Source organism: Haliotis cracherodii, unplaced genomic scaffold, assembly GCF_022045235.1.
Source record: "Haliotis cracherodii isolate W230 unplaced genomic scaffold, xgHalCrac1.p SCAF_18, whole genome shotgun sequence".
NCBI lineage: Eukaryota > Metazoa > Mollusca > Gastropoda > Lepetellida > Haliotidae > Haliotis > Haliotis cracherodii.
Genome location: NW_027266273.1, coordinates 20,087,524 through 20,103,198, shown reverse-complemented (window position 1 = coordinate 20,103,198; position 15,675 = coordinate 20,087,524). Strand labels below are relative to the sequence as shown.

Sequence of the window (15,675 nt, the reverse complement as noted above, 5' to 3'; positions counted from 1 at the left end):
ATTTTTATTTTGAAAAAAATATATTGTCCCAGAAAATTCTTAAAAAGAATTCATGCTTCAAACTGTTGGGAAATAGACCACAAAAAAATATATTGTTGCAAAAGGTTATTCATAAATTTAGGCTCATAGTTATAATTTAAAAAATATATTTTTTTAGCTGTTGCTGAAAAAATATCTCCACACAAAATCCCAGGCATCCCTCCCCCCCACCCCCACACACACACACAATATTAAATGGTCGGTCTGTAAGAAGCGTCCAAGAAGTGGATTGGGTCGTCAGGCTCTGTGATTTTGTGGATAGCATGTGATTGTACCCGACAACATGGATCATTATTCACATAGCTGAGTGCAGCGTTAAGCAGCAAACAAACCAATTCATTACTGGCTGTTAGAGGCGGCGGCGACTGAATTCAATGTCACATGACCAGACTGGATGGGTATGACCTTACCGCGACAGATATAGGCATGATACAGCTGTGATATTGTTGACAATGCCATACACTTGTATGTAATCACATTTACAGTACTGTCATCTCTCATGCTCAATCACAAAATCAGTTCAAAATGTGTCAGTTCTTGGTGTGTATATCTCCAGCAAACTCTGCTTGTCACAGACCTAAGGGCAGCTCAATGGACTGATTGGTCAGGCTTTGTGACTTGGTTGATTGCATGTCATCATACCCTGATTATTTACAGGGGAAGTGAAAATGGGGTTTAACATCGCCTTCAAGATTATTCCACTCTAAAACCACGTCTGTCTGTCTGTCTGTACTATTTGGGTTGGTTGATTTGTTGTTTAACGCTGCACTCAGCAATATTCCAGCTATATGACGACAGTCTGTAAATAATTGAGTCTGGACCAGACAATCCAGTGATTAATATCATGAGCATTGATCCATGCAATTGGGATCGATGTCATGCATCAACCAAGTCAGCGAGCCTGACCACCCAATCCCATTAGTCGCTTTTTACGACAAGCATAGTCACCTTTTACGGCAAGTATTGGTTGCTGAAGACCTATTCTACCACGGAGACTCGTCATGGTCCTGTCTGTACTAGTCCAGACTAATGCTGATGTTATACTGCTAGCCCACTGAGATTTTATAATGAATACCCCAATTAGACACAGTACATTGACTCCGAGCCAACCAGTCCTTGTTTTAGCCTCTTAATGCCGCACACCAGGCTGGGTTACAGGTACCGTCTTTTAACGACTTTTAGTAGTCGCCGACCTTCCGCTCTCCGGGCAGACGCTCTACCACTAGACCATGGAGGCAGTCAAGATTACCACCACCACCACCACCACATAGCTGGAATATTGCTGACTTTCAGTTTTAATCGAACAGATCATTCACAAAATAAAACAATACAACATATAATATACAATTTTATTCCAGCTCTTCTAACATTACAAAACAAGACAACCAAATTGGTTCATAACAGAGACATACTAACAGGCAACAGGTAACAAAATAAATGCCTACATAATAAATGGACGGACATAACACTTTATGATGACATACAATAAATAAATCTGACATTGCTACATTGATGAACACTTTACAGTAGATGGATGGATATCACAGACACTGGGTCAATTGATGATAGCTAATCACTTCTAAAACACATAATCATGACAATACTAACATATTCTTCTGTTGAAAATATTCTTATTGTATGTTAGATTCTACTCATGTTATAGTTGTATAAGGCACAAATACAATTTGTTGTGATAACCCTTTAAGATCATGTACTACAAATATTTTAGGAAGCATTTTGAAAGGTTACATTTTGGAGAAACAGTTTTGCTGTTTTGTTATGCAATTATTTTGTTCTCTTTCACATTCTGGGTTAAGTTGTAATGTTAATCAGATACATTACATACATACAACATACATATTTTTATTTGACCTAAAATCCACATGACAGTTCTCGTGTGACAGGACTGCTAATAGAAGAAGGATATATATGTAAACAGGTATGCACTATTAAAATGTTAGATAAATTTTATACATATGTATAATTTCAAAAACGTGTTTATGTTCTCAATCTAATTTATATAGAATAGTCAAAAATGTAAAAGATGGAATGCCTGAGAACATGGAATGTTTTGAATGTGTGCTGTAGGGAAGCGGCATTCACAACCATGCAGGGATTATTGCCAGTGATAGAACCTCATCCAACATACGAGTGCTGTAGTTTCCAGGTAAAAATATAAAAAGCAATTCCTTCACTGGCACTGATGTTTGTAAAATTGCTAGTCTGAAAAAAGTTGTTTTATGAAGAGAACGTAGCTGTATCTGCTCTACAATAGAAGACAGCTGTGCTGTGGGACTAGATGGTTACAGGCCATATAAGGAAGTACCATACACATGTGAGATGGTTGTCACTTCACAGAAATTACAGAGCGGTTCTGTGTTGTGAATATCAGATGGAAGTGGTTATTGTTGCTGGAGACTGGCTTGTTTACTTCTTCTTGCCTGAAATAAACAAACATTGAGATGAGAACAAGCACAGTAACTGATGAAAACAGAATGTTTAACAGAGTACATTACATTGTCAATATTAATCAGATGATCCATGTCACGATGCATGTTCCACAACAGTTTATGATGATCCCTTTACGTAGTACCAGAACAATAGTTTATCATGATACCTCTTTACATAGTTCCAGAACAACAGTATATCATGATACCTCTTTACATAGTACCAGAACAGTTTATCATGATCCCTCTCTATGTAGTACCAGAACAACAGTTTATCATGATCCCTCTTTACGTACTACCAGAACAACAGTTTATCACGATCCTTCTACGTAGTACCACAAAAACAGTTTATCACGATCCCCCTTTACGTAGTACCAGAACAACAGTTTATCATGATCCCTCTTTACGTACTACCAGAACAACAGCTTATCACGATCCCTCTACGTAGTACCACAACAACAGTTTATCACGATCCCCCTTTACGTAGTACCAGAACAGCAGTTTATCATGATACCTCTTTACGTACTACCAGAACAACAGTTTATCATGATACCTCTTTACATAGTACCAGAACAACAGTTTATCATGATACCTCTTTACGTAGTACCAGAACAACAGTTTATCATGATACCTCTTTACATAGTACCAGAACAACAGTTTATCATGATACCTCCTTATGTAGTACCAGAACAACAGTTTATCATGATCCCCCTTTACGTAGTACCAGAACAACAGTTTATCATGATACCTCTTTACATAGTACCAGAACAACAGCTTATCATGATACCTCTTTACGTAGTACCAGAACAACAGTTTATCACGATCCCCCTTTACGTACTACCAGAACAACAGTTTATCACGATCCCCCTTTACGTAGTACCAGAACAACAGTTTATCATGATCCCTCTTTACATAGTACCAGAACAACAGCTTATCATGATACCTCTTTACGTACTACCAGAACAACAGTTTATCACGATCCCCCTTTACGTAGTACCAGAACAACAGTTTATCATGATCCCTCTTTACGTAGTACCGAAACAACAGTTTATCATGATACCTCTTTACGTACTACCAGAACAAGTTTATCACGATCCCCCTTTACGTAGTACCAGAACAACAGTTTATCATGATACCCCTTAACGTACTACCAGAACAACAGTTTATCATGATACCTCTTTACGTAGTACCAGAACAACAGTTTATCATGATACCTCTTAACGTACTACCAGAACAACAGTTTATCATGATACCTCTTTACGTAGTACCAGAACAACAGTATATCATGATACCCCTTAACGTACTACCAGAACAACAGTTTATCATGATACCTCTTTACGTACTACCAGAACAACAGCTTATCATGATACCTCTTTACGTACTACCAGAACAACAGTTTATCACGATCCCCCTTTACGTAGTACCAGAACAACAGTTTATCATGATCCCTCTTTACGTAGTACCGAAACAACAGTTTATCATGATACCTCTTTACGTACTACCAGAACAAGTTTATCACGATCCCCCTTTACGTAGTACCAGAACAACAGTTTATCATGATACCCCTTAACGTACTACCAGAACAACAGTTTATCATGATACCTCTTTACATAGTACCAGAACAACAGTTTATCATGATACCTCTTTACGTAGTACCAGAACAACAGTATATCATGATCCCCCTTTACGTAGTACCAGAACAACAGTTTATCATGATACCTCTTTACGTAGTACCAGAACAACAGTTTATCATGATCCCTCTTTACGTAGTACCAGAACAACAGTTTATCACGATCCCCCTTTACGTAGTACCAGAACAACAGCTTATCATGATACCTCTTTACGTAGTACCAGAACAACAGTATATCATGATCCCTCTTTACGTAGTACCAGAACAACAGTTTATCACGATCCGCCTTTACGTAGTACCAGAACAACAGTTTATCATGATACCTCTTTACGTAGTACCAGAACAACAGTATATCATGATACCTCTTTACGTAGTACCAGAACAACAGTTTATCATGATACCTCTTTACGTAGTACCAGAACAGTATATCATGATACCTCTTTACGTAGTACCAGAACAACAGTATATCATGATACCTCTTTACGTAGTACCAGAACAACAGTTTATCATGATACCTCTTTACGTAGTACCAGAACAGTATATCATGATACCTCTTTACGTAGTACCAGAACAACAGTATATCATGATACCTCTTTACGTAGTACCAGAACAACAGTATATCATGATCCCTCTTTACATAGTACCAGAACAACAGTATATCATGATCCCTCTTTACATAGTACCAGAACAACAGTTTATCATGATACCTCTTTACGTAGTACCAGAACAACAGTATATCATGATACCTCTTTACGTAGTACCAGAACAACAGTTTATCTTGATACCTCTTTACGTACTACCAGAACAACAGTTTATCATGATACCTCTTTACGTAGTACCAGAACAACAGTTTATCATGATACCTCTTTACGTAGTACCAGAACAACAGTATATCATGATACCTCTTTACGTACTACCAGAACAACAGTTTATCATGATACCTCTTTACGTAGTACCAGAACAACAGTTTATCATGATCCCTCTTTACGTAGTACCAGGTACAGCTTCATGAACATGCAATGAAAAATGTTGTTGTAGGTGAGGTGAAATTGGGTTTAATGTCGCGTCCAAGATTATTGCACTTATATAGCGACGTGCATGTACGTGTGTGTGTTTGTGTGGCTGCTTGTACTAGTCCGGACTGATGCCGATTTATAGTGCTAGCTCACTGATATACCATGCCACAGTTTAACATGAATACCCCACTCAGACACAGTATACTGACTCTTAGCCGACCAGTCCTTGTTTTAGCCCCTTAATGCCGAGCGCCAGACAGGGTAACAACAAGTACCATCTTTAAACATCTTTTGGTATGACGCGGCCGGGATCGAACCCTGGACCTGTCGCTCTCCGGGCGGACGTTCTACCACTTGACCACAGGGGCGGTCCAAATGTTGTAATAACCCCAAAACTATGTAAGATATGAAGTCAGACAGCCCACTTGCAGCCCGACTCTCCCCAGGAGATGTCCCTGCTATTTCATCCCTGCACTCACCTACACCCTCGTCGCGGATCAGAGCCAGCAGCATGGTTCGGTAGTCCCCGGACGTGTCATCCTGCAACAGTGGGGACAGAGTAAGCATGTGTAAGAAATACTTTACTTGTGGAAAATAACCTTCACTCCCTTCATAACAGTTAGCATTCAGACAAGTTCTACTGTAGTCTAATAAGAGCAGGTATTTTCGTCGTTAAATTATTGGGTTCATCTTGTTAGCGTGTAAGATTAGTGTCATGATTTCTGTTAATGTATCAAGGGAGAAATTAAATTCTTCCCTATGGGGGAGTTTTTGCTGATGTGCCAGAGTCTCAGAAACCAGACAAGTCAAATACATAAACTATCTTTGTAATGAACACACTTATAACAAACTGACAGATGAAACAAACTTTGTTTTGTCCATTTGCTATATATATGCGCATAACAAACTAACGTCATAACACTAAAATTAGTGGTCCCTTAGAGTTGGTTATAACCATAGTTTACTCTGTACAGAATTATATCTAAACAGGTCCTGAAAAGTATCAATCCCATTAAAATCAGACCTTTTACTCTGCATGATCTGGGACACCTCAACAGAGGTCACTTAAGGTAAACTTTCTAATGAGCCCATCAATGTGAAGGCTCCTAAACTCTTGGTACGAATAACCAAAACATTCAGACCAGCATATCTGATTTCTGTGTCCCAAAAACGAACTAAAACAAATAGTTCTGAAGGTTGATGAAGGCTGCGCCATTATGTTGTGATAGAAATTTTATACACCATGGCATCTACATCCCACATCCCAACCATCAAAGGAACATGTAAGAGTTTTCTTATGTACAAACTGAAATTTCCTAATCTAGGTGGTAAAGAAATTAGGCTAAATGTATAGCTTTAGAAAGCTGACATCTGACTGGCTTAAACCCATGCATCCTTCACCTAGATTGGCAGGTCAAAGTTCACTCAGTGTTCACCTGACGCGACCTTCTATAGCGGCATCCTCAGATCGTCATGCAGAGAGGTATCAAATCAGAGTAAAACATCTGTTTGCAAACACCTGGTGTCCTCACTGATATTCAGTGATCCATTCATATATTTTCACTGCTATTTTGCCATTAATGCCACGTGGAATCTGTTGAGACTGATTGATCTCTGGCGTTGACGTTTTATTTTTAATGAGATTGTGAAGATTATCTGAGTACTGAGAGAATGATGTCCTGATCGTAAGTTAAGATAGTATTTTTGTGACAACAAGCAGTTTCTCACCTTGATGAACATTCCAAGAGTCTGTTTGAAGTTCCTCTGAAACTCCTCCTTGATCTGCACCATGTCCACCTCACACCGAGACCCGACTATACGGACCAGCGTGTCGTCATCCGTACCAAGACCCTTCATAGCCCGGTACAGTTCCGACGCAAAGTAGAAGGCTTTGTTGCGTATACACTTCACTAGAAGGGGAGAAATAAATTTAAATATTTCAGGTCCATAATTATGTTCTCATAGTTTCTAATTGATAAGTAGAACTCGCCTCTGTTATCTGAATCAGATATTCTCATCAGTGTAGACAGCGCCTTAATCCACAAAATGATTGTAGCGCAAACATTGAGTAATACCCATACTTTAACATAAACATATGAAGTCATAGTGGCATGATGGCTTTGTGGTATGGTCCTGATATTTAAGGTCCTAGACAAACATTAATGTACTATTAGAAAGAAATGGAATAATATTTCTCAGAAGTCCTGAATATATCTATTGCTTTCTGTTCCACTATGGGTAATATGCCTTGTGTTGTCTCACCGACTGCAAGGAATCCTTCCTTCAGGTCCCCGGACATTTCGCTGGTGATGGTGTCCTCGATGTCTTTGTTGGCCAGCTTGGCATACTCCTGGAACGTTGCTCTCAGCTGAGCGTAACTGCGGGAAACGAGGATCACATTGAAGCGGGACTCATCCGTCCCCCACTTCTTCTCCCCAGCGTTCAGAAGCTCCTGAGCATCAAGCTTGGCCTGGTTGCGGTCAAATGTGGGCTCCTCTGGACGATTGGCCTGTAGACATGCCACCAGGAGGCGCTTGAAGTGACCAGACGTGTCAGAAGCGACATCTGCTTCCAGATCCTTGCTGAACACTGTGGAGTTGAATACAGCAGTCATATACAGGGGAGTCGGACGACAAATACTGGAACACTTTAGTAGGATGATGAACACGGAGGGGTCGGGTGATGAATACAAGAGTAGTAAGATGAACACGGACGGGTCGGGTGATGAATATGGAGGGGTCGAGTGATGAACACGAGAGTGGGATGATGAACACAGAGGGGTCGGGTGATGAACACGAGAGTGGGAAGATGAACTCGGAGGGGTCGGGTGATGAACACCAGAGTGGGATGATGAACACAGAGGGGTCGGGTGATGAACACGAGAGTGGGAAGATGAACTCGGAGGGGTCGGGTGATGAATATGGAGGGGTCGAGTGATGAACACGAGAGTGGGATGATGAACACCAGAGTGGGAAGATGAACACAGAGGGGTCGGGTGATGAACACCAGAGTGGGAAGATGAACTCGGAGGGGTCGGGTGATGAACACCAGAGTGGGAAGATGAACACAGAGGGGTCGGGTGATGAACACAAGAGCGGGAAGATGAACACGAAAGTGGGATGATGAACACAAATGGGTTGGGTGATGAACACGACAGTGGGACGATGAACAGGGAGCATGGGACAATGATCACAGGGGAATTGGGTGATGAACACTTGAGGTGGATGATGAACATAGGAGGGTCACATGATGAACACAATGTGTATTTAATGTTTAAGAAGATTGGAAAAACGTCCCACACAAAGTGGAGTAGCTTCCTTGATGATTCCTATCTAAGATTGCATGAAGACAAAATATCAACATATCCAGATATAAGTTATGAAGAAGGATTACTGACATGGTGACTATTGCTGCACTTACTTGTCTTGTATGTCTCCTTGATGGTTTGGAGCTGCTCATTGGTCCTGGTACAGATAATCTCCACAAGCACCTTCTCATCCGTGCCCAGGCCCTGTACAAGGTCATACGCTCGTTACCACTGACCAGCTTGGGGGGGAGGGGGGCTTATGCTCAGGAGAAACTAATTTTGATGATGCTTATCAGAAGGGCTAGATTTACACTAAACTCCACAACACAATACCCGTTCCTTTCTTTAGTTTGCTTTTCATTTTATCCCCATTTTGAGAATTGTTTTCTTCACTTGTTGTTCTTAGTTTTGCAAAACTCGAAACATGCCAAATGTTTTGCTGTATTGTAATGTAGCTGATTCAATGGCTGGAGCTATGATGTCCTGTTTGAGCATATTTGGTTTGAAATTTTGGCCTTTCATCATCATAAATTATTAATGTGCTTTAGACATGAGAACAACACTTGTATTTGCTGAACGATTGCTTGGATTATGGTGCAATTGAAACAAGTTTTATGACAGGTTATGAAAGAGATCTTCCTGAAACTGGCTACAATTCATGTCTAAGTGTGGTCATGAATAACAATGTGACCAGCCATGAGATAAGGGACCTCATCGGTGAAAAATCACATTTTGACTTTTCATTATATTTTAAAACTAGAGCACCTTCGGAACACAAAAATGCACTTCACAAGCTTCAGTTCATATTTATTACAGAGATAAGTGACATCACACATGGTGGTCTTCACTGAAGTAAGTTGACGTCAAATGTCTTTATGTCGTCATAGCACAATTGTATCCTAGGTCTCTTTTCTCCTGGTGGGTCACAAATTACATGTAGATTTCAACATCAGAAAACAATTAATTAAAAATAAACAAATGGGGGTTTGCAAATGGAATTGTATCTATGGTATGTTATCTTGCGTTGTTACCTTAACAGCCTTGTTGAGTTTCTTGGCATCAAACTCGGCAGAGGACAACAACATGTCTTTGCAGAGGGTCTTGAAGTTCCCACTCAGTTCACTTGACAGCTCCTTCGACAGTTCCTGAGCAAATACAAAAAAACCCATTTAAATTGGGTCTGGATCTCATCATGAGATCCCCATTAATGGACTCAGGTCACTAGACAGCTCCTTTGACAGGTCCTGGGCAAATACAAGAAACATATAACATTGGGTCTGCTTTGTTTAAATACATTCCAGGGGTCCATTGTAATGCTGGCCCATTGGCCCATGGCCACTTAAAATTACAAAGGGCCTGCTGAAACGTAAAGTAGATGGCCGTCTGGCTAGTCAAAATTTCAACCCTTCTCTGTGTATGTTTAATGTTTTAATTGGATGATTTCGGTAGAATGACAACCAGATGCCATTTTGTAATATTGTGCTCAACAACTTCTTTATTTGCTCATAAGTCACCATGAAATGAGGCAAATGGACGCAAAGATTTGATCTCAGAGTGCAGGAAAAAACGTATTGGGGGTGAGGAGTTCTATAATTTTCAGAGCCCTGCTAGGTGGCTACATGACCTCAGGTTCAGCCTCTTCACAGCCTCCACCAATTAGTTGTTGGCCAGTTTGGAGAAGGGCCAGTAAGTTTTGAAAGGAGCAAGCCATGCTGGCTACATACAAATTTGTTATTAAATCTACCCCAGCCATCTCTCATCATGAGATGACCATTAATGGACTCGCATCATTTGTGGCACAGGTGGATGCAGCGGGGTCTTCTACCATGGAGATACTTCATACAAAACAAACAAGTGTATACTGTGCATGATACATGACTATATAGTGATACATGTGTTTGTATTGAGTGTGTGACTATGGTTTAATGCTGTGTTTAGCAATATTCCAGCAATATTCTAGCAATATTATGTCGAGGGACACTAGAATAGGGCTTCACACATTGTACCCATACAGCGAATACTTTAACCCCACCACCCTGTATAAATGAACAGGGAATGCAGAACCTACCTTTCCAAACATCGTCTTGAACTTTGAGGTCAGCTCCACCCTCTGTTCATTGGATCTGTAGGCCAGGATGTTGATAATAGCCTTCTCATCTGTGCCTGAAAGTACATCACACGACTGTCACAATGGCCCCACGACATCCATATCAGGCAGCATTGTTACATGACTGTCGCACACCACACCACACGACAGTCAACATGGCCCCACGACATCCATATCCGGTAGCATGGTTACATGACTGTCACACACCACACCACACAACTGTCACCTTGGCCCCACGACATCCATATCAGGCAGCATTGTTACATGACTGTCACACACCACACCACACAACTGTCACCTTGGTCCCACCACATCCATATCAGGCAGCATGGTTACATGACTGTCACCTTGGCCCCACAACAATCACACAACACAGTATCAAGTATGAAGAGGACAACTGATGTTACACGATTGTCACACCACATACATGGAAGGCTGATAATGTGTCAATGAATGTTTGCGATGTGGTGTGCGGAAACTCACCGAAACCTTTCATGGCTTTACGTAGCGCCTCTGCATCCTGCTCAGCATTGAAGCCCTCGAATGGAGTGACTGTTGGGTCAGCCTGGAACAGAAATGTGCTTATAATCCAACAGTGTCAATCTTTCACAGGATGCACATTCAGCTCAAGCATGTAGCTGTCAGAGGGACAAGCAGCTATTCAACAGTGCTATCCAACATACAAAAACCACTTCCAACAATGAAACCACTGCACTACTAGTAGCTTTGACTGTGAAGCAAACAGACAGGGAATATCAGAATAGGATACAACTAGGGTTTGTAAATTGACTTCTCTCGTGACATTGTGCTGGATATCAAGTGTTCATACTTCAAGTCACTAATTCAAAATTAAAAGTAAAGGAAGTGCATAGATATCAAACAACTGTTATCGTTGTGTATAATTCTTAGAATACTACCTCTATTACACCATAGCCATAACTTCCTGTTTAGATGTCACCACGCTATAAAATGTTTTAGATTTTCAACAGACGCTCTCTTCACTGCCAACTTATCTAACTAGTTTTGAGGTAAACCCTATCCTCGGGCTTAATAAATATAACCACCCTGGCTCGGCAATGATAGGAGACTCTATTGATTACCAGTTCATGAAAATACTGTATAACCAGCCATGGAGTAACAGGCCTATGCAATGGCTGATCCTGTTGCCCTATCAAAGTAGATGTCTACATGGCAGGTTAACCGTAGTAATATGACAGAATCGGGTGTTCTTTAACTTCTTTTGAGTAGTATATCTATCTATTACCTCCACTTTCTCTGTCTCCAGGCGAACCTCTTCATCAAGCTCCTCCTCAGTCTTATTCTTCACTGCCTCCACGAAACCCTTCCCCGCTGAAACACATTACCACACAATCACACCAACCTCCAGCACCAGGGAGTAGAACTCAGTGCAGGGAGTGCAACTATACCTCCAACACTATTTTAGTTAAATACTGAACAATTTTTAATTTCTTTTAGAAAACTGAGCACACAAATTCATACAATTACTGCAAGAAATATTCATGGTCATTAAGTTTGTTTTTTCAGTATATAGCAATGAGGATTCTCTACAACATACTACATTTTGTTATAAAGGGAGGGGTCCAAAATGTCAAAATCCTCTCTCAGTGGAAGTGGGGGAGATTGTCTACAAAATACTCCTCTGAATCCGCCTATGGACACATAGATATATATCAGCCTTGATATGTTAAACTACTCCACAAGAGAATCACTTATGAAAAATGACAGCATCTCATAATAGCTTGAATCTGAATTCAAGGCTAAGGGGAGTAACTCTGCACAGTGCATAGTAGTGGTTCAGAGAGCGGGACCACAACCCCACAAGCAGGACATCTCCAGATACATGTTGCTGCATGTTGTTGATCACCCATGCTGTGCCGTAACCTACAAGGTGAGTGTAACTAGGGTCTGTGTGGAGAACAGCTACAACTTACACTGCACACTGGAGGCAGGAGGGGGGCCACCTGTCACCAGGGCCAGGATGATGTTACGGTAATCTCCAGAAATGTCATCCTGTCAAGTAAAAAATACAGTGAGTCAGAATGTTAGTACCTGACGTTTTTGGACGTCATACGTTTTCGAGCCACCATGTTTATCGCAATTATGTGCGGAATAATTTGGGGTGTAGCATCACACACACTGACATTGTAATTACTCAGATGATGGCTTGTTTTGAAGAGAAAGTTGTCTTTTAAAAGTAAATGAGATGTTTTACAGTTGTTAATGTGATTAGAGAGAAAACTATGAAAGTATCTTAACCGTCCGAAAACCTATGACACGGGATATTTGGTGAACACACTGCACTAACCCAAGCTCACATATAGTAGATGATATGAAGGAGGTGAGTATAGGAACTGCCCAGTGACTACCTACTGTTATATACTGTTGCAGGGTCTGTCCGGTCAGCTTCTCGAACTCCTCCTTGACCTGCACCATGTCTATCTCACACCGACTGACCACCACGCGGCAAAGTGTGTCATCGTCTGTTCCCATGCCCTTCATCGTCTTCTGCAGCTGCCGGGCGAAGTGGCCGAACTTGTTCTTCACACAGCGCACTACGCAACAACAGAAACACCACCATGAAACATCACCTGGCCTTGATGGATTGTTTTGTTTGTTTGTCTGTGGCCAAACTTGTTCTTCACACAGCGCACTAAGCAACAACAGAAACACCACCATGAAACATCACCTGGCCTTGATGGATTGTTTTGTTTGTTTGTTTGTTTGTTTGTTTGTCTGTGGCCGAACTTGTTCTTCACACAGCGCACTTCGCAAGAACAGAAACACCACCCTGAGACGTCCTAACAAACAATGAAGTTGCTATTCATAAACTCTCCTGTCTTCAACAGTGAAAGGTTTCAGAAGCAATAAATTAGATTTCAGCTCAAAAACAAAACAGAGGTACTTTAGATAATAATAATATACTGATGCTAAGTAATGATAAGTAAAACAATACTCCCATCTTGAATGACACTGCTGGGAGAGAAGGGCTTTACCAGCTTTAAGACACATACTACTCACCATTTACTAAGCACCCATTTGACTAAGACTATTTTGAACCTTAGCAAACTTTGAATATTACAAGTGTGTTTTCCTACATACCTATGATACCTCAGAATATGACACATGACTTAAACCTACTTTCCATACAATCTCTTGACTTTGTGTTAAAATCTTGGGTTTGAAGCTGCTTTGATCGGTATTATAAATTTTACAATATAATATTCCCAAAACATGTCTCCACAGTTTGAGAAGAAGAATGAAGTGGAAGGGGGGCGGTCATGTGATTGTATCGTGTAGGTCACTAACCACAGGATTACAGTGCATGACCCATTTGCTAGGGAGGTGACCGTGGTGATGCTTGGATGTGTTCGGGTGATTTGTTTTAGAAGCAGGAAACATTGTTCAAGCATGTTTCCACATAGGATCGAAAGTAGAAGGAAGAAATGCATAGTGTGAAATAGGATAAGTTTAAAATCTTTTATTTATATCATGGTGTGGGGATAATTCTAGGGTGGGACCTTGTGCTTTTAGACCCTAAATTTGAAACAGCCCACATTTTAAAATACAAAGGGGCATTTTAACATTGTGCAGTACCTCTGGAATATTTGAAATTTTCACATAAAGGGCCCATGTCAGAATATTCCTATAGTCAACCCAGATGGCAGCGTTAGAAATTGGCACTAGTCATGAGTCCTTACCAAACTGCCCAATAGTAAAGGTATCCTAAGGACTAGTAGAAATTGATCCATTTTAAGGGTTTTGCTATATGTTATCATTATAAGGACTAGCGGAGAAAAACTGTTAGTTTCAAACCCGCAGATGGTGTGTCAGTTTATGTTACAAGGAAAGCCCAAACTGACACAGGTCAGTTGTCACTTCAGTGTGACCCACCAGCACAGATTTATATACTCACTGCCAAAACAAATGTGAATATCATACATGTTAGTAACATAAGAAGACTTACTCACATTCAAGAGATATTAGATTGGTTGATGCACAATCGAACGTAGTGGTATGTTGTGTAAACTGATGCTCATGAGCGTATCACATGTGACGTCATAGACCCATGACTCGAGATGCTCCATTGTCCCAAGCAGGATTAGCGGGTAAAGTTTGGAAGTTTGGAAACATATCGTAATAAGAATATAGACACTCTGTGGTAATACTTGGACTGGTTGTTAGTTTTGTCGTTAATTAATTCACAATGGAAACAACTCTTCTTAACGTACAGACTTCTCTACATGTTTCTATGGTTCTCTTGGCGGTGAGAATACATACTCTTGACAATATCGTAATATTTGCAACTCTCTTCCCAACTTCAGGATCTGCACAAAAAACATTTCCCCCAGACTGTATATCTACCTATGGTGAGCATCCCACGGAGGATATCGCCCGACATCTCACTCTTCAACACATCTTCAATGTCCTTCTTGGAGATCTTCTTGTACTCCTCAAACATGGCACGAAGCTGTGGGTAGCTCCGCGAGCCTAGGATGACATTGAACTTGGACTCGTCCGTCCCCCACTTCTTTTCCCCTGCCTCATACAACGCCTTGGCATCCTGGTGCGCCTTGTTTCGGTCCACCTCGGTGGTGTCGCTCCGACTGGCCTGGACTAAAGTCACCAGGAGGCGCTTGAAGTGACCTGAGGTGTCCCCGATGATGTCCTTCTCAAGGTCCTTGTTGAACTCTGTGAGGAAGATAGTGAGAGAGTGAGTGGAGTTTTAACACTGCTTTGAACAGTCTGTTGAAAAGTGAGAGAGAGTGAGTTAAGCCTGATGTTGCTTTGTACAGTATGTTGATTTTATGAGTGTGTTAAAAAGTGAGAGAGTGAGTATAGGCATTGAAAAGCATGATGCAGTAATGAGTCATACTTTGATGAAGTCTTACGTACTCATAGTGACCTTTGGGTGATTATGCATAAACCCAGGCTATGCTGAACACAATGTCCAACCACACTGTGCACACAATTTATCACCAACACAAATATAGCCATCAGTATACTGCCTAAGGTCACCCAAGCAGTGTGCAAAATATCCGCCTGCGTGCTTGCCCATATCTCGAAAAATGTCTATTGGCTGAAGATTTGGAAGTGTCCCTTGCCCGACT

At 41.0% G+C, this 15,675-nt stretch overlaps 1 protein-coding gene across 1 annotated transcript in view; it reads right to left on the bottom strand.

The window, feature by feature from the left end:
- Positions 1-1,389: 1,389 nt before the first annotated feature.
- Positions 1,390-15,675, bottom strand: part of LOC139465862 (annexin A6-like) — a 33,301-nt gene continuing 19,015 nt past the window's right edge. Inside the window, exons 15-26 of the mRNA XM_071247818.1 lie at positions 14,930-15,256; positions 12,938-13,119; positions 12,499-12,577; positions 11,811-11,896; positions 11,030-11,111; positions 10,508-10,602; positions 9,471-9,584; positions 8,553-8,643; positions 7,395-7,721; positions 6,861-7,042; positions 5,612-5,672; positions 1,390-2,480 (exon numbers count right to left, since the gene is read on the bottom strand). Coding sequence (XP_071103919.1) covers positions 2,467-2,480; positions 5,612-5,672; positions 6,861-7,042; positions 7,395-7,721; positions 8,553-8,643; positions 9,471-9,584; positions 10,508-10,602; positions 11,030-11,111; positions 11,811-11,896; positions 12,499-12,577; positions 12,938-13,119; positions 14,930-15,256 — 1,640 coding nt within the window. The 3' untranslated portion in view covers positions 1,390-2,466. The remainder of the gene's footprint in view (positions 2,481-5,611; positions 5,673-6,860; positions 7,043-7,394; positions 7,722-8,552; positions 8,644-9,470; positions 9,585-10,507; positions 10,603-11,029; positions 11,112-11,810; positions 11,897-12,498; positions 12,578-12,937; positions 13,120-14,929; positions 15,257-15,675) is intronic.